The 22,538-nt window shown below is 40.2% G+C and overlaps 1 protein-coding gene across 1 annotated transcript in view; it reads left to right on the forward strand.

The window, feature by feature from the left end:
- Positions 1–22,538, forward strand: part of LOC145350008 (signal transducer and activator of transcription 4-like) — a 106,819-nt gene that overhangs the window by 31,854 nt on the left and 52,427 nt on the right. Inside the window, exon 4 of the mRNA XM_080198811.1 lies at positions 20,864–20,962. Coding sequence (XP_080054937.1) covers positions 20,864–20,962 — 99 coding nt within the window. The remainder of the gene's footprint in view (positions 1–20,863; positions 20,963–22,538) is intronic.

The following is a 22,538-nucleotide window of genomic DNA, read 5'->3' on the forward strand; positions in this document are numbered from 1 at the left end:
ATGTTGTTAAGTCAAGTGAATTATCTGGTAAAGATGCCAAATAGAAAAAAACATATAAGGTATGTCATGTGAACATGCTAAAACAGTACTGTGACAGGCGAAGGGAACCGCAGAAACAGGTTTTAGTTACTGCCATTCATACGATTTGGATTTTGATGTGCCTCAGAATAAATTGAATAATGAAGAGGTTCTCAAGGAATGGATTAGGATAGTAAGCTATCTGACTCAGGAACAGAGAACTGAATTGAAAGACTTGTTACAGTGCTATGAGGACCTATGTAGAAATAAAATGGGGAGGACTAATGATATAGTGCATGAGGTTGATGTAGGGAATGCAGTTCCAATGAAACAACATCCCTATCGGCTTAATTCCCTCAAAGCAGCGCGTGTTCAGAAGGAAGTGGAAGTGATGCTACAAGGAGACATCATTGAGCTGAGTCAAACTGAGTGGAGTTCGCTGATCGTGTTGGTCCCCAAACCTGATGGTACTCAACAATTCTGTGTAGATTATCAGAAGGTTAATACTGCGGCTAAATCTGACTCAATCCCAATTCCAAGGCTGGAGGCAGAAGAGAAAATGTTGGAAAATCAGCAGCTCTGGCATCATCTGTAAGGAGAGAAAAGAGCTGATGTTTCGAGTCCAAAGAACAAAAATCAGCCCGGGAAACAGGCCCTTCGGCCCAACGAGCCCGCGCCACCATCTCAACACCACCAGTCCACCTCTTTACCCACGACCCCTGTCTAATGTTTTATGGCCATCCAGATTGAGGGAAACTGATTTAGGGACAATTTATTCCTGCCAATCAGCCGAACAGCACATCTTTGATGACCCTTTGTCAAAGCTAAAGGTATAGAAAGTGGGAGGTATTTGTACTGTAGGCTGAGGGGATGAAAGATGAGTAATAGTCACAAAAACAAGAGGAAAGGCTAAGAGGTGCTAATGGTCGTCCATAGGGAGAATAAAAGGTGTGAATGGGCATTTGGCAAAGAAGCTGAAATCAGAAAGTAAGCTATGACAGATGAAGATGTATGGGGAGGGGGGAGATGGATGGGAGAGAGGTAAAATTGTGAAAAGGGAGGAGAAGAGGTCAGAAAAGGGGGGATAAAATAAGGGGAGAAGTGGGGGTGGAAGAAAAGTAAAGAAAGACAAGAATGAAATAAAAGGTGGAAAACAGTTAAAAATTAAATAAAATGAAAGCAGAAAGGTTGAGGTGGGGGAGACTAATCATCTGAATTTGTTGAATTCGATGTTGAGGCCAAAAGTTGTAATGTGCCTAGCCTGAAGATGAGATGCTTTTCCTCCAGTTTGGGTTGAACTTCACTGGAACATTGCAGCAAGTGAAGGACAGACATATGGGCATGGGAATAGGATCGTTTGTTAAAATGGCAGCAATGGAAGGTCCGGATCCTGATAGCGCACAGACTGAAGGTGCTCAGCACCTTCTTAACCTTTCCCCTTGTTTTTATGGCTATGACTCATCTTTCATTCTCTCACTTTCTATGCCATTTATCCCTCATATCTCCCACTTTCTATACCTTTTAGCTTTGACAAAGGGTCATCTGGACTTGAAGCGTCAGCTCTTTCTTCGCCTTACAGATGCTGCCAAACGTGCTGAGATTTTCCAGCATTTTTTCTTTTGGTTTCAGATTCCAGCATCATCAATAGTTTGCTTTTATCAAAGGCTGGACAATTGTGTGGAAAAAGCAGGACAAGCTACTTGCATCATAAAGTTGGATTTACTTCACAGTTACTGGCAAGTACCTTTGTCAGAGAGAGCCCCAAATGGACCACATCAATTTAAAGTAATGCCCTTTGGGATGAAAAACACACCAGCCACTTTTCAAAGGCTTATGAACGCAGTTGTTGCAGGATTGACTAATTGTGCTGCTAACATAGATGACTTAGTGATCTTTAATCATTCGTGGAAAGATCGCATGGAGCATTTGGCAGAGCTGTTCAAGAGACTACGGAAGGCAAAGTTGGTCACAAACTTAGCAAAAACAGAATTTGCAAAGGTGGAAGTGACATTCTTAGGACACAACGTCGGATACGAATGGACGACACCAAGAAACGTGAAGACAAAGGCCATTGAGGAATTTCCAAGACTATCTTTGGAGAAGGAAGTACTACGATTTTCAGGATTGATTGGATTCTACAGGAATTTTGTACCAAACTTTAGTAGCATAGTGGCACAATTGACTGATTTGTTTAAAAAAAACAATGCCAGGAGACATTTGAGAATTTAAAAGCAGTGCTAACCACCCTTTTTAGCCATGCCAAACTTTTTGAAACCTTTAAAGTCGCCATCAACATCAGCAATGTAGGTGTTGGAGCTGTGTTGTTACAGGAGAATGATAGTGGAAGTGAAAGACCAATGGGTTATTTTTCACCAGACAAAAGATTCCATGATTGAAGAGGAGTTATTGAGTTTTGTAATGGCCTTACAACATTGTAATATTTATGTTACAAACAGTTCATCAGAAATGACTGCATAGACCAATCACAATCCTTTGATAGTTCTGGAAAGATTTAAGGACAAGAACACCAGATTATTTCATTGGAGTCTTAGGTTACAAGCATTTCATTTACAGATTGTATATGTTGCAGGTCATGAAAATGTAATTGCAGATACTTTATCATGAGTTTAAAAGAGAAGAAAGAAGCCATCTTTTCATGATGTTGCAAAGTTCAGTAGAATGTTAGAATTTGGCATTTGTATATTACAAAAAAATTGTAAAATGCTAAGAGGTGAAAGTATCGCATGGTCCCTTAAAAAAAAGTGTTCTTTTCTGTGCTTAGAAAGTTTAAAAAATGCAGGCACATATCCAGACTGAAACATTTGTATCAAAGGCCAAACAGTAGGGTTGCCTTGGTAACAGACTTCAGGCTTCTGGGTGTCTTTGAATTCAGCCTATCAGTTTAAATTAAGCACTTGGATGCCAGCAACCTGAGAGATTTGAAACTGATGTTTTGGTAACCTGAGAACCAATAATATTGTAGAGGATGTGGATATGTTATCACGGGTATAAAAGAAAAGGTCGTGGGACAATAAGCAGAAAAGCTACTGCCACTTGTAACAGCTTAGTTCAGTTCACTGAGAGAGAGAGACAGAAAGAATTGCTGGCTCTCATTGCCTCACTTATGTCTTAAAAGAAAGCTTCAATCAGATAGCAAAGAAGACAGAATATTCTGGAAGACAACAAACCTGGTTGTAATTTAGAGAGTGACTAAAATTCTATTGTTTTGTTAATAAGTGGGAATTGTATTTATCCAAACAGCATTCCATTAAAATTGTGTTTTATTTGGTTTGTTAATAGTTTAGTTAACTTGTTCACTGTTAGTTAGATAAATAAATTGGTACTTGTTGAGTTTAAAGAGAGAATATCATATAGTTATTTTGATTTGACCACTAAAAGTTGCTGAAGCACGGATATTACCACTTGCACACTTTTAATAGGTTATGAGGTGAAGTATTCCTCTTAGAAAAAATAACAACTAACCATTTCGAGGGGAGGATCAACCTCCGCTTCATAACATATCCCAAATTTTATTTGTGAATAATTGCCTGACTTTGCTGTCCTGATTCATGTGTGCACATGCAGTAATATGATGACAATTGTCTCAGTTGTGATTATTTTGATTTTCAAAACCTTGCTGAAGTTTACCACACCCTCAAATGGAAAGTGTCCAACAGAGTGAGTGAGTGAGGGAACAGTGCCTCCTGGAAAGGAAGAAAATTTGCAGAAAAGCCGTTCTAAAGAAATAAATAAAATGAAGTGTCACCTAGAAACAGGTCAGAGAAATTAATCATTTAGCACTGTTATTATAGGAATCGGAGTTAATTGTTGTACCTATGGGGTCTCTATCTAATGGTGCCTTGTAATGGGCACAGAATGATCCAATTGTGCTCCATGGGAGTACATTTGAACTCACTCGCTGGAAGAGAGAGGTACGAAAGCCATTATATGTTTTTCCTGTGGAACCTTTGGAAAAAATAGGAGCACTTAAAAGTAGCTTTGTATCCTTTAATACATGTCAATCGAATTTAGAGCACTTAAAAATAACAGCACATTCAATGCTAACCATTATTTCCTGCACCTTGCTCAGGAAACAACAGACAACAAAGTACTTGAATGTGTTGAGCAATAGACTTTCCTTTGCCCCTGAGCTCTGGATGCCCCAGTGTAGCATGACTATTGAGCCCTTCAGATTTGGCTGGGAAGGAGAGACAAACAGAAGTGGGACTGTGGGTGCAGGATGACAGTAATCTATTTGATTACTGTGGAGGAAGAAAGATTGTTTACTGCAGCCTCAAGTGACCACTGCAAAGCCTAAACATAACTACTTCCAAATTTAAGCAGTGCAATCTTCGACTAGTTCTGAAAATGGGTGGAAGATAATTATTTCAAAATTGAAATGAAGTTAAGTGAGTGGGTGCATATGTAAAAAGCCTTGATGAATTTAGTGGTGACTTAAAAAACACAAATGGAATTCTTAAATTTGTCCTTAATTGTGTCTGTTTTACAGATATTTAAGTTGAAATTAGGCCCCAGTGTTTGTACCAAGGTGGTTTGACTTTCTAGCAATTGTGATCAAAAATATATATGTAGCAAACAAATTATTATTTTGAAAATAATGTTTCTTATATTATTTTTGCTAAAATGCATACTTAAAGATGTGGTGTCTTTAGGACTGTTTATCAGATCAAAAATAAACTCTTTTGGGAATGGAAAATGTTTGTATGCTGAATAGTTGATAACATCCTGTTGAGATTAATTATGTAAAGTAAGAATGGGGGACAAAGGAAAGTCTATTGCTCAACATGTGACATTATTATATTCAAGTAGTTTGTTATCTGTTGTTTCCTGAGCAAGGTACAGGAAATAATGGTTAGCATTGAATGTGCTGTATTTTTAAGCGCTCTAAATTTGATAGATGTGTTAAAAGATACAAAGCTACTTTTAAGTGCTCCTTTTTCTTTCCAAACAGTCACAATTGGGATTATTGTTTACTTGTTAATGTAGTTTGTAGACCTTTTCATCACAATTGCCTTTTCATTAAAGCTAGTGAATTTCAATTGCCCAATCTACAATTATCAACTGTAATTACTTAATTTTTCTTTAAACATTTCAGCCTTTCAAATGCAAAAAGTTTGTAACCATCAAATATGGTGGAGGGGTGATGCATATATGCCTATTATGCACTGGAAGGTCCTTTATTCACCATATAATCTGTTCAGGTTCTAGGAAAGGAAGTTGAAAATTAGCCACAGAATGCTGAGTGTTTATAACAGGAAACCTGTCAAAAAGGTCAGTCTGCCATGTGGAGGGAGGTGGTATTCTAATCGTCAACTCCAAGACTGCATTTTCAGTGACATGGCCTGGATAGGCAAGGTAACACACTAGCCACACTGCTTTTTTTGAATTGTAGCATTCGTCACTTTCTAAAAGTAAAAGAAAAGGGGAATGATCTTAGGACTATCCAAGTACAGTGATTACAAATCACAGAATTGTTACAGCACAGAAGGAGGCCTTTTGGCAAGCATCATGTCTTTGTGCCATTTCTCTTCCTTATCCCTGTTCCTCTGCACTTTGTTCCTATTTAAGTAATCATCTAATGCCCTCTTGAATGCTTCGATTGATTCTGCCTCCACCACATTTCCAGGCAATGCATTTGTTCCAGGTATAATTCAATTGACCCAATAGGAAGCTGTTATTAAAACAAACTTTAACAACCAGTTGAAATATAACAAAAAGAACTAGTATAGTTTTTACCCGTTGAAATATTTAAACATGACAAGATATAATTCTTAACAGTTAACCATCTCTATAGTTCCAATTAAGCAATATCCCTGCAGATATACATTGTTCGTCAGAATCAGTTAACTCAAAAGCAGATATGTTCATGTGTGTGCTATGTTTCCATCCTTTTAATCCTTCTGGACAGATACAGAAACATATCTGTCTTCTGAATTCCGTACATCAGCGTCCAGAGAAGGAGACTTCCCCAAACAGCAGAACCTCAGAGGAGACCCATTTTCAGGCAAATCCCAGTCTCTATATCAAGAGAGACAGAGACACACAGAGCTTCTTCTCGCTGAAGATCCCTAGCAGCAATTGAATTGATTTCTCTGTGTAAGCCTAATCCTACCCAGTCACACGATTTTTCCTGTCAATCAGCCTAGTAAAGCCCTACCCCGAAAAGCCCCAGGAAAAACACTAAACTAACAGAACGGTATTAGTCCAGATTAAAACAAACATTCCTGCAATTAGGAGCAATAAATTTTCTGCATTACCAACAGGGACTGCCTGTTACAGACAAAGCAGCACCAGTAAATAGAATTGACTCTTAAAAAAACATGCACAACAAACATAACACAAATATATTTCTTAAAGACACAGTATTGTCATACCAAAAAGAACAGACCCAACCTCTCCCATCTATTTTCATAATTCAAGTTTCTCATCCCTGGAATCATTCTTGTGAACCTCTTCTGCAGTCTCTCCAATTCGTTCATATCCTTCCTATAATGTGCCACCCAGAACTGTACACAATAGTCCAGCTGAGGTCAAGCTAGTGTCTTGTATAAGTTCAGCATAACTTCCTTGATCTTGTACTCTATTGTTCAATCAATAAAAACCAGGTGGGCTTACTAAATGCTCTCTCCAGCTCTCCTGCCACCTTCAATGGTCTATATCCAGGTCCCTCTGCTCCTACACCTCTTTTAGAATTTTACCATTTTTATATCATCTCTTCATGTTCTTCCTGCCAAAATGCATCATCTCATGCTTCACTGCAGTGAATTTCATCTGCTGCCTATCTGCCACTCCACAAATTGCCTATGTCCTTTTGAAGTTCATTACTGTCTGCTCACAGTTTACAATAATTTCCCGTTCTGTAAACTTTGAAAATGTCCCCTGCATTGTTCTAGATCATCAACGTATATCAGAGAAAGCAAGTTTATCAATACAGATCCCTGGGGAACACCACTACAACCTTCCTCCAGCCCAATAAATATCCATTGACTGTTCCACTTTGCGTCCTATTATTCAGCCAATTTTGTATCCATGTTGCTAACTTTTCTGAGGCCTGTTGTGTGCGAGGGTTGCTAGAGGATTAAGGACAGCTAATGTGGTACCATAATTCAAGAAGGGGGAAAAAATAGGTATTTACAGGCCCATGTGTCTAACATCAGCAACAGGGAAATTATTGGAAAAATTCAGAGGAACAGAACTAATCTCCACTTGGAGAGATGATGATTCATCAAGGATAGTCAGCATAGCTTTGTCAGGGGGAGATCATGTCTAATAAATTTGATTGAGGTTTTTGAGGCGATGTCTAGGCGTGTAGATGAGGACAATGCAGTTGATTAGTCTACATGGACTTCAGTACAGCTTTTGGTAAGGACCCACATGGGAGAATAATCAAGATAGTAAGAGTCCGTGGGATCCAGGGCAAATTGTATCCAAAATCGGCTGTGGCAGGAGACAGAGGTGTTCACGGAAGATTGTTTGTGTCTAGTGATGTACTGCAAGTACCAGTGTTGGATCCCTTGCTGTTTGTAGTGTGCATTAATGATCTGGACGAAATGTGGAGGGTATGATCAGTATGTTCACAGATGCATGAAAATTTGTGATGTGGAAGTAATGACGAGGAAAGCCTTAGAGTACTGGATGGTTTTGACAGGCTGGTCAAATGTGCAGAATGGGCAGAACAGTGGCAAATGGAATTTAACCCTGAAAAGTATGAGGTGATACATTTTGGGAGGACAAACAAGACAAGGGAATACACAATGAACGGTAGGACATTAGGAAGTACAGAGGACCAGAAGATATTTGAGTGCATGTCCAAAGATCCCTAAAGGCAGCAGGACAGATTAAACGGTTAAGAAAACATATGGAACACTTGCCTTTATTAACTGAGGCATTGAAAATAAGAGCAGGGAGGTTATGATGGGGTTGTATAAAATGTTTGGTAGGCCACAGCTATAGTACTATGTGCAATTCTAGTTGCGATACTGTAGGAATGATGTGATTATACTAGAAAGAGTGCAGAGGAGATTCACCAGGATGTTGTCTAGACTGGAGTGTTTCAGCTAGAAAGTGAGGCTGGCTAGGCTGGGGATATATTCCTTAGAGTAGAGAAGGCTGTCGGGGGACCTGGCTGAAGTGTACAAAATTATGAGGGACATAGATAGGAGAGAAACTTTTCCCCTTAGTAGAGGGATCAGTAACCAGGAGCATAGATTCAATGTAAGGAGCTGGACATTGGGAGGGACTCAAAGACAATCTCTTTTACCCAGAGGGTGGTGGGAATCTGGGACTCATTGTCTGAAAAGTTGATAGAGGCAGGAATCCTCATGAAAAGTATTTAGATGAGCACTAGAAATGCCATAGCAAACAATGCTACGGACCAAGTACTAGACAGTGGGAATACAATAGATGGATGTTTGATGGTCAGCACAGACATGATTGGCTGAGGGGCCTCTTTCTGTGCTGGAATATCTCTATCACTCTATGACCCTAGTATTTGTAAATCATGCTTCCATCTTTCAGGGCTAACTTCTATAAGATTATCCATTCACTGATTAGTTGATAAAGATCCAGGGCCCAGCGTAATGGCAACAGTTGGAATCGACCTGTCGGATTCTATTTTTTTATCGTATGCCAAGCTTCTACCATTCCCCCTTTGAGCACCATACCAGTAGCATGTTAAAGGTGATGTAAAGCTAATCATGAGCAAGCTCCAGAGATGCAGCCAATCATATATATTTCTCCCAGGAATGAACTGTCACAAGAGGGAGCTCACCCCAGTCCTCTGGCCACTTCTGCTAAAACTGACCTTTAGGAAAAAGGCTAGAATTTGCTGAAAAAAAGGCATCTTTAGCCACCCACAGTTGGCACAGTGAAAGGAAAGGCATAGTTTGGTTTACTCCACTTTGGCCTTTTGTTTTAAGATAGAGTGGTAATTTATATTGTAACTTGTTGTTCATGGAGGTTCTATAGGGAAAGGCTGCACTTATTTGATGCTGACATCTTCAATCAACCGATGGTTATTGGCATTGTTATGCAGGGACAAAGAGGGCTGGTGTGTTGGTATGTGCTTTCTTGGGTACTGGGTGGAAAGATTAGTTCTCCATTTGAAGAGGGATGAAAAAGATTTGATACGCTGACATAGTCTATTAAATAGAAAGGAAGACATCAGTGCTTATCTGTGCCCTGATGTCCGTTTTTGCAGTTACTGAAGAGGTCAGTCCTTTGAGCAAATTTGATCATGATGCTCTCCTTCATGTACTTCTGCCTACAAAGCAGCTCTGTCACCCATAGTGTCCAAGTCCAGACCTTTATGCATGGCAAAGTAGAACATGGCAGGCTACAGTGAAATCAAAATTCTTCCAATGCTCTTGCTTCCTTAGAAGCAGTCAGAAACTTGACATTCTGCATCGAATAAAAGGTTGCTACAAATTTGAATGCCTGAAACACAAGGCTACATTTCTGCAGGTTGCAAGTATGATGGATGCCCACTAAAACAGTTAATAGTATTTGATTGTGAGTTAGTAGCACCGGATAGGGTGTTTTTTTTCAGTTATTGCCAGTACAGTTACAGTAACCTTTTATGTGTTGAAGAAGATTGTTGACTCAAGAGAAGCCAACCCAGTTTGCTGTGAATTGGAAAATTTGTTTCTATGTTTTAGTAGTTAACAGCACAGCTTAAACACACCCACCCCTGTTAGAGTACATTACAAACATGTACTTCTTAACCCAACAACCACAGTTTCAGTCTGCTGTGATATATAGGAGACCAAATGATTCGTTAATGTATTTCAGCTGAATATAATCAATTATATGCAGCTAATGCAGAATAAATGCTTATTGTACCTGTCCACATCCTATTTCAAAGTAATCACAAGGAAAGTAAAGTAAATGAAAGTTTTTAAAGTTTATTTATTAGTGTCACAAGTAGGCTTACATTAACATTGCAATGAAGTTACTGTGAAAATCCCTTAGTCACCACATCGAGGGAGAATTTAGCATGGCCAATGCATTTAACCAGCCTAGCTTTTGGACTGTGGGAGGAAACCAGAGCACCTGGGGGAAACGCACGCAGACACAGGAAGAACATACAGACTCCATACTACCACCTAAACAAAGGTGAATGAGGTCAGCAAGATTAATGAAAAACAGTAATCCGTCTTGTGAAAAGTTTTAAAAGAGTAACATAATATAAAGAGTATCACCTTATTTGATCCATAAAAATGTCTCTCAATTTTGAGCATCTCTGTTAAATCTCTATGTAACCTTCTCAGCTCAAAGAATAACAACCCCAGTTTCTCAATCTCTCCACATAACTGAAGTCTGCATCTCATTTCGAGCGTCGTGGAAGAATCCTATCTTAATGATCTACTCCTCTCATTTCCAGTAAAGGAACATAGTTTAGCTGGTTGGTCAGTAGCAGTGCCCTGCAGAGCTGTCTGCTCTAGGAGGATGAACTTTCATTTTGCAGAGAAAGTATCATCTTCCAGTACTAATAAATCACTGAAAAGTGAAATCTCTAAAATCTTTAACCACTTTTTATCTGCATGTGAATTCTTGTCAACATTAGTGAAGCTTTTGAAGTTGGGGAAATTTCAGCCTGCCTCTGTCCACCTACTCATCCAGTTATCTATTGACAATTTACTTTTAACTTGAGCTTTGGATTTTTTTTTATGGTTTCTCAACTTCATCTCAAAGTTAAAATAAGTAAAAATAAATTGCAGTAAATTATATCATAATTGGTTTGGTGCATTTTACCAAATTCAGTGTTTCTTGTTATAACTCCAGAGCAAGATACATTTGTGTAGGAGACTGTGTTTTGCTTGAAAGTGCTTGCCAATTAGGCTCCACCCACTCACGTTCAGTAGGGAAGTCTGATTTAGAAATTTCCAGTGAAGACAGAAAATTTTGGGGTTAAATTCCATTACTTCATCTTCAGATTTGAATAGGTTGTTTGTCACTCACTGTTAATGGGAAATTTGGAGGGATAAAACCTCAAAAGATAGTGTTGTAAATGATATTATTGCAGATAAAGAGTGATGTTGTGATGGATGTCACAACAGCAGCATGCTGTACTATGTTGCACTTTGCATCTAAATTAAACCTTAAGAGAGGAACCTTCAAATGTCTCTACTTCACTGAGGTGGCCACTGAAATTTGCTACCTGCTGCAGCCCCAGAGCAAGACAAGGACGGCATTGCCAATGCCTGTAAAGGTGACTGTGCTCATGAACATTCATGCATCTGGCTCCATCCAGACTGGAGCAAATAGGATTTGCAACATCTGTCAGTTTGCTGTCCATTGTTGCATAACAGGACACTGAGGCTGTGCGTTCCAAGAGCGCTCAATATATTTGTTCTTTGTTTCTAAAGACAAGAAGGCGGAGTACGCGCATGGGTTCAAAGGATTGCAGGAATACCAAAGGTGCAAGATGCCATAATTGAACACATGGTGCTTGCAAGCACCATATGCCAATTTTAAGATGTGCCAAAAGAAATTCCATTCCTTCACCATCCAGTTGTGCATGACCATACCCAGCATATCATGCAGTTCAGTTGCAATATTGGCAGCCATCATGGTACTTTCATTCTACAGAAGCTCATTGTACCATCTCCATCTGACTCACCATGACAAATGAAGAGTGGCTGTTGGGTGATGAGAGATACCCTTTGATGATATGGCATCTGATTCCAATGCACAACCTGTGTGCATGTGGATAACTTGCACATGATAAAAGCTACATTTTTGATGGAGAAGACCATTGAGATGCTTAAACATTGCTTCTGCTGTCTGTACTGCTCCGGAGGAAACCTGCTGTCAAACTATATGGTTGTCTGTTGCATGGTGCACAACCTCAGCATTGTGAGGGCATACCCCTTACTGCAGCTACATGGCAACCAATTAAGGAGGAACATGGAACAACATGGACCCTTTCTGAGAGGGTTGCCTGTGATCAACTCATTTGACTCTTTTAATCATAGTAAATGCATTCTGAAATCCCCATTCACCAATGATTCCACACCTTACTTTCTCTCTGTTGCCGTTCACTAAAACATTCACTCAGCAACAATTAAAAAATAAAAGCTACCAGAAAATAAACATTTCAGACTAAAATCATAAATCAAAACATTCCATATTACATACAAGTGTCAATTAAATACCCTTGTGAAAGTCATCTTCTGGGTGCCTTGTTCCTGTGTTCCTAGGCCATACTACACCAGTAACCAAAGCATTGTTGATGGAATGCTGCTGACTTTCAGTGGAAGAGTTTGCAGATGGCTTTGCACAACAACCTCAAGCAGCCCTGGTCCTAGAAAACTGATATTAGATTGCGCCACCTCAGCATCTGTGACAACAGTCTGGGCAGGCTTGCTGAAAAGCCATAGCAAGAGCACTAATAGAGTGGCAGTGATGAATGCTGTCCATCCTTTCCATCTTAACAATCTGCCCCTCCATCATCAATGCATGTTGGCCAGCAACATTTATGAGCAATAAGGTGTACTGCAGCAACTAGCCAAGGCTTCCTTGACCTTCATCACCTAGAAGAGTAAGGCAGTGGGTACATGGGAGCACCATCATGTCCATGTTCTCCTTCCAAATCACAAAGCATTCTGAAAATATATTGGAAATATATTACTACTACTCATTCATCATTGCTACGTCAAAATCTTTGAACTCCCTACCTGGCAGCACACAGGTGTACATACATCAGATAGACTGAAGCATTGCAATTACAGTGACATGGTTATAAGGTGATCAGAGTTGGGAAATAAATATTACAGTGTACCCAATCTTTCAGAATGACAAGTAGAATGGAAAATGGGAGGGTAGCCTAAATTGTAATGGACAACATAAGGACTTTGGGGGTTAGTTACCTTCAATGGCTAGGCAACCTTAAACTTAAACAAAACCAATTAGATAGATATAAAGAGAGAGCAGGCTAAGATTCATTGGCTAAAAATACTAAAAGATAGAGCAATAAATAAACAGTTGAAAACATCAAAACGTTTAACGAAACTATGTTCCATTGAAAAACAAAAATTCCAGGAGTGATTTTTCACCCAGATTCGCTGCGAGCATTAACAGCAGCGCAGGCACACAATCTCGCAGGAGTCGGGAAACAAGATTCTCGCCAACGAGATTTTCCCTGCCCCTCGCCAGTAATGTAAAAGAATGGGAACCTCATTTGAAAGGATTTTAATACATCTTAATATTATTAATGGCCCTCCCCACTACATGATTTCACCCCCTCAGAATATACTGATGTGATATCACAACACTGAGGTTCACAGAACAATAGGATTCAATCAAAGGGAACCCACTGAGGGCCCCAAGGTAAGTATAGCCATTAGGGGAAGAGGGATATGCACAGTTTGGCACTGCCCCTGACACTGGCATGGCCAGCCTGGCGGTGCCTAGCCAGCAGTGCTTAACTGTGCCGGGGGCAGGTCCTCCACGGAGCCCAATGTTGGGGGGGGGGGGGTTGTTGTCGGAGAGCCCCCGGTATGTTCATGTTTGGGGGTGGACTCGCTCTGATCAGCAGGACGTGGGGTTGATCTCAAACCATGATCTTGCTACCACAAATCTCATTATGGTCCTCTTGCAAAATTTAGTGGCCATAATGATGTTTACACCTGCAACAGACTGACCCTTTCAATTCCAACCAGGTTGGGATTTTCCAGTGTCCCTGCAGAGGGTTTTCCCACAGCAGATGCAGAGAACCTTTGGCCACTGGCAGGATCTTCCAGGTCCATCAAGTCTACAGGTTTTGTGTTGCTTGCCCCCTTGCTGGCCAGAGAACCCAACGTGGATCCCACCAGTGGGAGGGTCATTAAATCCTACCCATAGACACTTTTTGGCAAGAACAGAAAAACAGAATATATTTCAAAATGTGTGAAACTTGAAAATGATGATGTTCAGAGACACTTGGTTGTACGTATACAAGGAACAAGTACAAGAATAAAGAAGTCTTACTGCAATTGTCTTGGGCTTTAATGAGACCACATCTGGAATACTTCATGCAAGTTTGGTTTCCATATTTAAGGAGGGATATACTTGCATTAGAGGCAGGACAGCGAAGGTTCACTAGATTGTTCCCTCTGATAAGAATTATCCTACAATAGGCTGAGTAAATTTGATCTATATTCTCTGGAGTTCAGAAGGATGAGTGGTGATCTCAGTAAAACATACAAGATTATGAAGGGGCTTGACAGGATAGATACTGAGAAGTCATTTTCCATGGCTGAGGAAACTAGAACTAGGGGTGCACTATTTTGGATAAGGGCCTGATCATTTAGGGCTGAGAGGAGAAATTTCTTCAATCAGTTGGAATTCTTTACCCCAGAGGGTTGTGATGTGCTATTATTGGATATATTTAAAGCTAAGATAGACAGCTCTTTCTAAGAGAATGATTCCAAAGGAATCAGAGGATACTGAGAGCAGGTGGGAAAGTGGAGTTGAAGCCCAACAGAAGCCACATTTGTACTGAATGGCAGAATAGGCCCAATAGGCGGTATGATCATCTCATGTTCCTATTTCATATGTATTTACATTCTGGAGTTCAGACAGCCAGCAGCTCAGGTACTGACACTGCAACTGGGAATAAGTGACAACGTTCTTCTGCCTTTTTCTATTCCATCACTGCCTGGCCAGATTGTAGTTCTTGGATATCTGATAGGAGAAGGGTTGAGCTGCAGAGACGGGGTAGCAGGGATGCAAGAGCTGCATACTTACATCATCAGCAAGTAAATCAGAAGAGGTTGTGGGCTGAAGGGCAAGTCAGATGGGAAGAAGAGGATGAGGTATGAGTGTAACTTAATATTTGATCCTTCAGCCACAAACTCAGTCAGGACTGTTCCAGTAATGGTGAGCACCATCTGCTCAACAGGTTTAAGGGTATGCAGCCATATCTGTCTTTGAGCTGCAAGAGAGCAGAAACTGTGTTAGCAAGTGGGTCTGGCTGTCATGGTTGAATAATCTAGTATGTGCAGTTAGATGTAGATGTGAGACTTGGATCAGGACTAAGTGTGTGTGGGTGAGATGAAGCTATGAGTGTGCAGTATGTGTCATGATTGATCAAGATTGTGGGTATGGTGCATTGAGCAGTCTATGAGGCTGGTGGTGGAGTTGGTTAGATTTGCATTGATGATCATTAACCTTGACCATTTGTGTGCAGTTATTGAACATTTGGTGGCACAGATCCATGGCCTTTGGCTAGGTGCAGGAGCCTAACCCCATGTGGCTATCTTATTCCACTGCCATTGCAAAGTTTGCTTGCAACACTTCCTGTCACTGTGGATAGATGACATCTCTCTCGCTCCTCAGCTTGTATACCAAGGCCCTCTTGTCCAGTTTTGGGAAAATCTTGGGACCTGCACTGTGTTGTGCCTTTCCCAGGTCAAATTTCCCTCTTATAATGATCTCCAGCCCAATCTCCAGTCAAAATGTGCATCTTCTTTAAAAGGTGCAGGCTTGTTTAAGTACGTAGGCTATCTATAGAACTCATGCTGGCTTTGCTCACATTCCCTCTGCTGAGGTAGCAGCTACCTAACAGCATGTTTAGTGCTGGCTTCCTGCAATAAAAAATTAATTGTGTAGGCAGCATAAGTTTGCATTCTGCCTGCAACAAAGGGTAATTGTGTATCACAATCCCCAACCTATTTTTGGGGGTACTCTAATAACTGCTATCGCTTCTCGGCCTTTTGGCTAAGGTCAAGAGTCAGATCAAGCCCAAGATGGGATGCAATGTCTTACCTTATCAGCTTGGATCTTATTTGTTTTTGATTACCATGAATTAGATTCAGTTTGAGTTTGTTTTTTGGAGCGAGCTAGGAGATGGATTGAAAGCTTGCCCAATCCACTCTGTGCATTGGTTTTGTAACTAACAAAACTAACTGGCCAATAAACAGTAGGATACTTTAACAGCTTAAAATGAATAGTGTATGTTTATTTCTCACAATATCTAACTTTATTATAGAATCAAATAATGTTGGAGACTGACCTTAATTTTCCCTTAGCGCACAATGACAGTTTGATTAGGGTAAATTATGAATGTTAATAATAACCAAGTTCATTGATGTGTCAGTGAAGTGGAAAAACCTTATCATTTGACATTTAAATCACATTTTTAAACTTTTTTTGGAGGCTTCATATATCTGATTGGAAAAATCAAGTATCATTGACCACATGAGCCAGTAGTGAGGTGAAAACCGCAAATAACCCTTGCTGATCAATGAACAAGGTTTCACTGCAATTATGTTGTGCTCTTTTGAAAACAATTCTGTTCTTTCCTTCAATTCAGAAGTCTAAATCATTTGTGTATATAGCAAATATGAACTTTCCACTCGAATCTCTGTGAAACAGAATCATTGTTCCTATTTTTTTATTTTCTATCCTCCAACATTTTGTCATTATCTTTGTTAGAAACCTCTTCTGTGGTATTTTATCAAGTGTGAAGCTGTTATCAACTTAATTCATCAAGCCCAGACAAATGTGAACGACAACCGGTTTAAGCCAATATAGATTCCTTGTAAGATGTATAATTGTTCCATACAATCAACCACATATTTAGTGATTGATTCCTGAATGCACATTCCTGGCAGGAGCGCTCATCCACTGAAAGCACAGATTGGAAAATCGTGAATGCAATTCCTGTGATTTTCTATCCATTAAAGTTTATCATTTCTGTTACACAACTTCATATCACTATCTCGAGGGCTGTCATTCACAAGTCTGAGTCCAATTTACTCAGCATTTTGTGCCCATATCATTTCATAAGAACATAAGAAATAGGAGCAGGAGTAGGCCATCTAGCCCTTTGAGCCTGCCCCGCCATTCAGTAAGATCATGGCTGATCTGAAGTGGCTCAGTTCCACTTTCCCGCTTTCTTCCCATAACCCTTAATCGCCTTGCCTCCCAAAAACCTATCTACCCGCGTCTTAAATATATTTAGCGAGGTAGCCTCCACCACTTCAACGGGCAGAGAATTCCAGAGATTCACTACCCTTTGAGTGAAGAAGTTCCTCCTCAAATCTGTTCTAAACTGCACCCCCCCCACCTTATCTTGAGGCTGTGCCCTCTAGTCCTGCTGTCCTTTCTAAGTGGGAAGAACCTCTCCACCTCTACCCTATCCATCCCTTTCATCATCTTATACGTCTCAATGAGATCCCCCCTCATCCTTCTAAACTCTAACGAGTACAAGCCCAGTCTATTCAGCCTCTCCTCATAGCTCAACCCCTTCAACTCCGGTATCAGCCTAGTGAACCTCCTCTGCACTCCCTCCAAGGCCAAAATATCCTTGCGCAAGTGCAGTGACCAAAACTGCACACAGTACTCCAGCTGCGGCCTCACCAGTGCCCTGTACAGTTGCAGCAAGACCTCCCTACTTTTATATTCAATCCCCCTCGCTATGAAGGCCAGCATCCCATTTGCCTTCCTGACCACCTGCTGCACCTGTCGGCTGGGTTTTTGCGACTCATGCGCAAGGACCCCCAGGTCCCTCTGCACCATAGCGTGCTGCAGCTTTTCGCCCTGGAAGTAGTAGTCCTTCCTACTATTATTCCTACCAAAGTGGATAACCTCACACTTGCCAACATTTGTATTCCATCAGCCAGGTCCTCGCCCACTCGCTCAGCCTATCTATATCCCTCTGCAGACTTTCCACGCCCTCCGCACAATTTGCTGTTCCACTTATCTTTGTGTCATCGGCAAATTTCGACACCTTACACTCGGCTTCCTCCTCCAGATCATCTATATAAATGGTAAATAGCTGAGGCCCCAGCACCGATCCCTGGGGCACTCCATTAGTCACCAACCGCCAATCCGAATAGCACCCATTGACACCCACTCTCTGCCTCCTGTTTGACAGGAATCCCCTATCCACGCTAACACCTTACCCCCAACTCCATGCCCCCTAACCTTCTGTAACAACCTTTTGTGCGGCACCTTATCAAACGCCTTCTGAAAATCGAGAAACACCACATCCACCGGTTCCCCTCTATCCACTGCACTAGACACAGCCTCATAGAATTCCAATAAATTCATCAGACACGACTTCCCCTTAACCAATCCGCGCTGCGTCTGCTCTATTAAACAATTCTTCTCAAGATGCCTCGCTATTTTCTCTTTGATTACGGATTCAAGCATTTTTCCTACAACAGACGTTAAACTAACCGGCCTATAATTCCCTGCCTTTTGCCTGCTACCCTTTTTAAACAGCAGCGTAACATTAGCCGTTTTCCAATCTTCCAGCACTTCCCCAGAATCCAGCGAGATTTGGAAAATAATCACCAAGGCATCCACTATCACCTCTGCCATTTCCTTCAGAACCTCGGATGCATTCCATCCGGTCCTGGGGACTTGTCCACCATCAGTCCCTCGAGTAACAATGGTCTCATTCAGGCCCTCCACTCCTACCATCTTTCCATCGTTAATACCCGGCAAACTATTCGCGTCCTCCTCCGTGAAGACCAAAGCAAAAAAGTTGTTCAAGGCCTCAGCCATTTCCTCATCCCCCACCACTAAATCCCCCCTCTCATCCTCTAAGGGTCCAACATTCACCCTAGCCAGCCTCCTCCTTTGTATATATTTATAAAAACTCTTACTATCCTTTTTTATATTTAGTGCTAGCCTAGATTCACAGTCTATCCTTCCTTTCTTTATCAACTTCAATCAATTTCAAACCAAGTTGATTTAACTGCAGAACAATATCAAAGCAGTGTTACAGAGAATTAGAGTCATAGAAATTTATGGCATAGAAACAGGTCATTCAGTCATCATGTCTACACCAGCTGAAAAATAAAACCTAGCCATCCATTCTAATCCTACCTTCCAACACCTTGTTTGTAGCCTTGAAGGTTACAGTATTTCAAATGCATAGAATTTGCAAAGAATTTACAGCATGGAAACAAGACCTGGTCTATATTATAATCCAGACAAACCTCCTGTGAGTATACTCCATCTAATTGTATCAGAGTACCCTTCGACTCCTTTTTCTGTCGTGTACTTAATTAGCCTCCCTTTAAATGCATCTATGCAATCCACCTCAATTATTTCTGGGAGTAGCAAGTTAGACATTCTAACCACATCCCTTGTACCCATATTTCACACTTCAGAAGTCAATTGATAGTGATCAGGGACAACAGCCGAGGCTGAGTTTCCCCTACCCTAATCCCTGATTATTTAAATCTCTTTTTTACAGTCACTTGTACTTTTGTTTTCATTTAAAATATTTGATCATCACATGATAGAACATGATGGCCAATAATGAGTTTAATGTCATGTGTGGTCTGCTTTAAAAAAACCCTGTGTTAACCATTTCCCAATAGTTATTTTCCTTCCCTCCAAAATTGTGTAAAATAGGGAGGCCTATCCTTTAATGTGCTTATTGCCAGAATGCAATCTGTATCAAAGACTTGAGCATAAAATTCATTTTTTTTTGATAAGATTTTTAACTGAACCATCATCTGCCTATTCTGGCAAGCTTAAACGACCCCATAACATAATTATGAAGTGCAGCAGGGGACTCCTGTCCAATGTCCTGGCTAATATTTGTTCCTCAATCAACATCATAAAAACAAGTTATCTGGTCACTTGGCAAACTGACGGGAAAATGGGGTTGAATTACAAGATGAGCCATCATTGTATTGAATGGAGGAGCAAGCTCAGTGGACCATATGGCCTATTTTTTATTTTTGTAGGTTGCGGTGTATGCTGCCCCTTTGACAGTGTGGGTTAGATGACTCCATGGGCTAGCTCTTCCCAGGGTGGAGCTTGGGGAGTCAGTGTAGGACTGACTAAAGCTTTTGAGATCTGTAATAAATTGCCTCTTGTGTAAATTCTCCAGGTCTACCTTGTGGTCGTTTTATACTTTTCAAACAAGACCCAAACATAATAGTCTACGTCTCTGATTTCTCATCTTGTGTGTTTTGTGTTCTTTCAATCTCCTCTTCTCCAAGGAGAACAGCCCCAGTTTCAGAGACAGGGTGAACAGAACTGGGATCTGAATATTAGGATAATTGCAATTCAGAAAGAATGGGTAAAAGGAAGTGGGTAACATTGTTAACATGGGATGAAATCAGTACATTAGTGTGAGAGGATCTTGTATCGAAGGATCAAAATTCAGGATCCATTTGGGTGGAGCTCCAATATCAGTTCTGTGAATGAAAGGAAGTCTCTGTCTTCATCTGGCTCCAGATTGGAGCTGTAAACATCTTTAGCATGTTGATGATGGTGTGAAGGATTTGCATTGTGTATTGCTGATTTTGGCTGTTTGTTGCAAGCATACTAAGGCTATTTTGTTTCTGTTTAGTGGCATCATTTATTCAAATTTACTATTACATACTTCCTTAGTTCTGAGAACTTTGTACCTTTACTTTCACAACCCATGGACATGAAGACTGCACTCACTTTGCTCATTGTTTCTTGCCATGATTGCTGCAGTTTCTCTATTAGGAATGTTCTCCTGAGATTCATGTATGGCCATTTTCGCCTTAAGGTTCTTCTGTAAAGAGGTCAGTCTTTGAAATCCTCCAACCATGTTCTGAAACAGCAGACAACCCTTCACCATCAGTTTTGCCTGTGGATATCCAATGTTGTTACAGCAGTTATGAATGCATAAATGATCCAGATCTTTCTCCCTGGCCTAGATTGAAATAAGTTGCAAAAGGCAAATAATTTGAAAAAGGAAGAAATTTACAATAATAGTCTTTCTTTGATATGCCTTCCCAATGCTGATAATAGAGAGATTCAAAGCATTAAAATAATACTGCCTGTTTGTTAGTGCTGTGTTTGAATATTCCATCACTACATTACCATTTTCTTGATGTTATAGGTGCAGTATCTGGGAAACCCTTTGCATATGGCATCTGTTATCGCAAATTGTCTTAGGGAAGAGCGGAGGATTCTAACAACAGTGAACACACCTGAGCAGGTATGCAGTTTTTTTTAGAAGCTCATGTATTTCATTGCTATCTAATAATAGTTGCTGTGTGAGTGCCTTCTTCTATATAACTAATGATCAATCACATGGCAAGTAAAACAGCAAATTATGGAGGTGAAAATGGGTTTCTTTAAGCAGTTGTACACAAAGAGCAACAGTAAAACAGCAGCTTGTTTTATACCCAGGATTAAACTTTAAGTATAGCACAGAATATAAGAAAGGATACACTGATTTATAGCTTTTTTTGATGCATGTATTTTCAGAGATAAAACATCATAGGCTGTGAAATCCCTTCTCTTCCTTCATTACTGGGGATAAGAACTTCCAGCATTGGTTGCCAAACGTGTACAGTAGACAACTGGCACTATGGAAACCACTGCTAAGAATTGAGCTGCTTTGCTTAGTGTCTTATTACGTAGTTGGAAGTCCAGTTAATTTCCAGCAAGATTTTTTTTCACTTTCTCAAGTGATTTAAAAAAAAGATATGATCTATTTATAAATGCAGTGAAAATTCTACATCCCAAGCAAGTTACAGACCAACATTAGGTTGTTCGTTCTATATAATATTGAAATCAATTTTACTTTTTTAGTGCAATGCTGCTCTCAAAATAGACATCTCCATGTTATTCAATTTATAATTGCAATAATTATTATTGGCAACATTTCACCACAGATAGCAAGTGATTATTAGGTCTGAAAATCAGATAATAGTTTACTAATAACAACAATAATATCCAAATTGGCAGTGCTGTCAAAACACCATTGATTGTGGATTTGAAGACAAATCATTTTAAAATGAGGTGTAATTTTGAGCATTATCCAAGAAACGCAGCAATGTTATATACTTGCTCAATGTTCTAAACACACACAGGTTTTTCTGCATTTAAGACTCAGGATTAACCATTTTGTGTATTAAATATAATATCAATTGTAATCTGTTTTCAGTTCTGCTGTTTGCATGTCATCTGTAAGATCAGTTATGCTTTTCAGCTGCACTATAGTTCAGCCACAGAATGACTGTAGCATCAACTTTCCTGAATATCCACTGTAGATTGTTTCAGTTATAAAATCAACTGTTGGACGGATCTCAGGTAAAATTAGATGGAGAATTTATCAACTGAACATAGCTTGTCTCAACTATGATACCGGCTGCAGTAGGTGTCAACTGCAAGATCACATACTTGTAAGTGATTCTGCAGCCAAACATAAAACATAAGTTAAACTCAAAAAGGGAAGCTGGGTGATAAATCAGCTGCTTACAATGCCTTAGTCAAGTACATTAACTCATGCTGGATTTGGGATTCAGGTGTGTGGAACGTTTTGACGAAGGAACACCGTTTCTGAAAGTTTGTGGGATTACATAAGAACATAAGAAATAGGAGCAGGAGTAGGCCATCTGGCCCTTCGAGCCTGCCCCGCCAACTAGCAAATAAACTGGTTGGACTTTAACCTGGTGTTGTGAGACTTCTTACTGTGTTTACCCCAGTCCAACGCAAGCATCTCTACATCATAACTAGAGTTCACTCAGAGGTTTTTTGATATAAACAGAAGAAATTACTTTTTGAAA

Source organism: Carcharhinus amblyrhynchos, chromosome 11 (assembly GCF_965287045.1).
Source record: "Carcharhinus amblyrhynchos chromosome 11, sCarAmb.v2.hapA, whole genome shotgun sequence".
In the NCBI taxonomy this organism is placed as follows: Eukaryota; Metazoa; Chordata; class Chondrichthyes; order Carcharhiniformes; family Carcharhinidae; genus Carcharhinus; species Carcharhinus amblyrhynchos.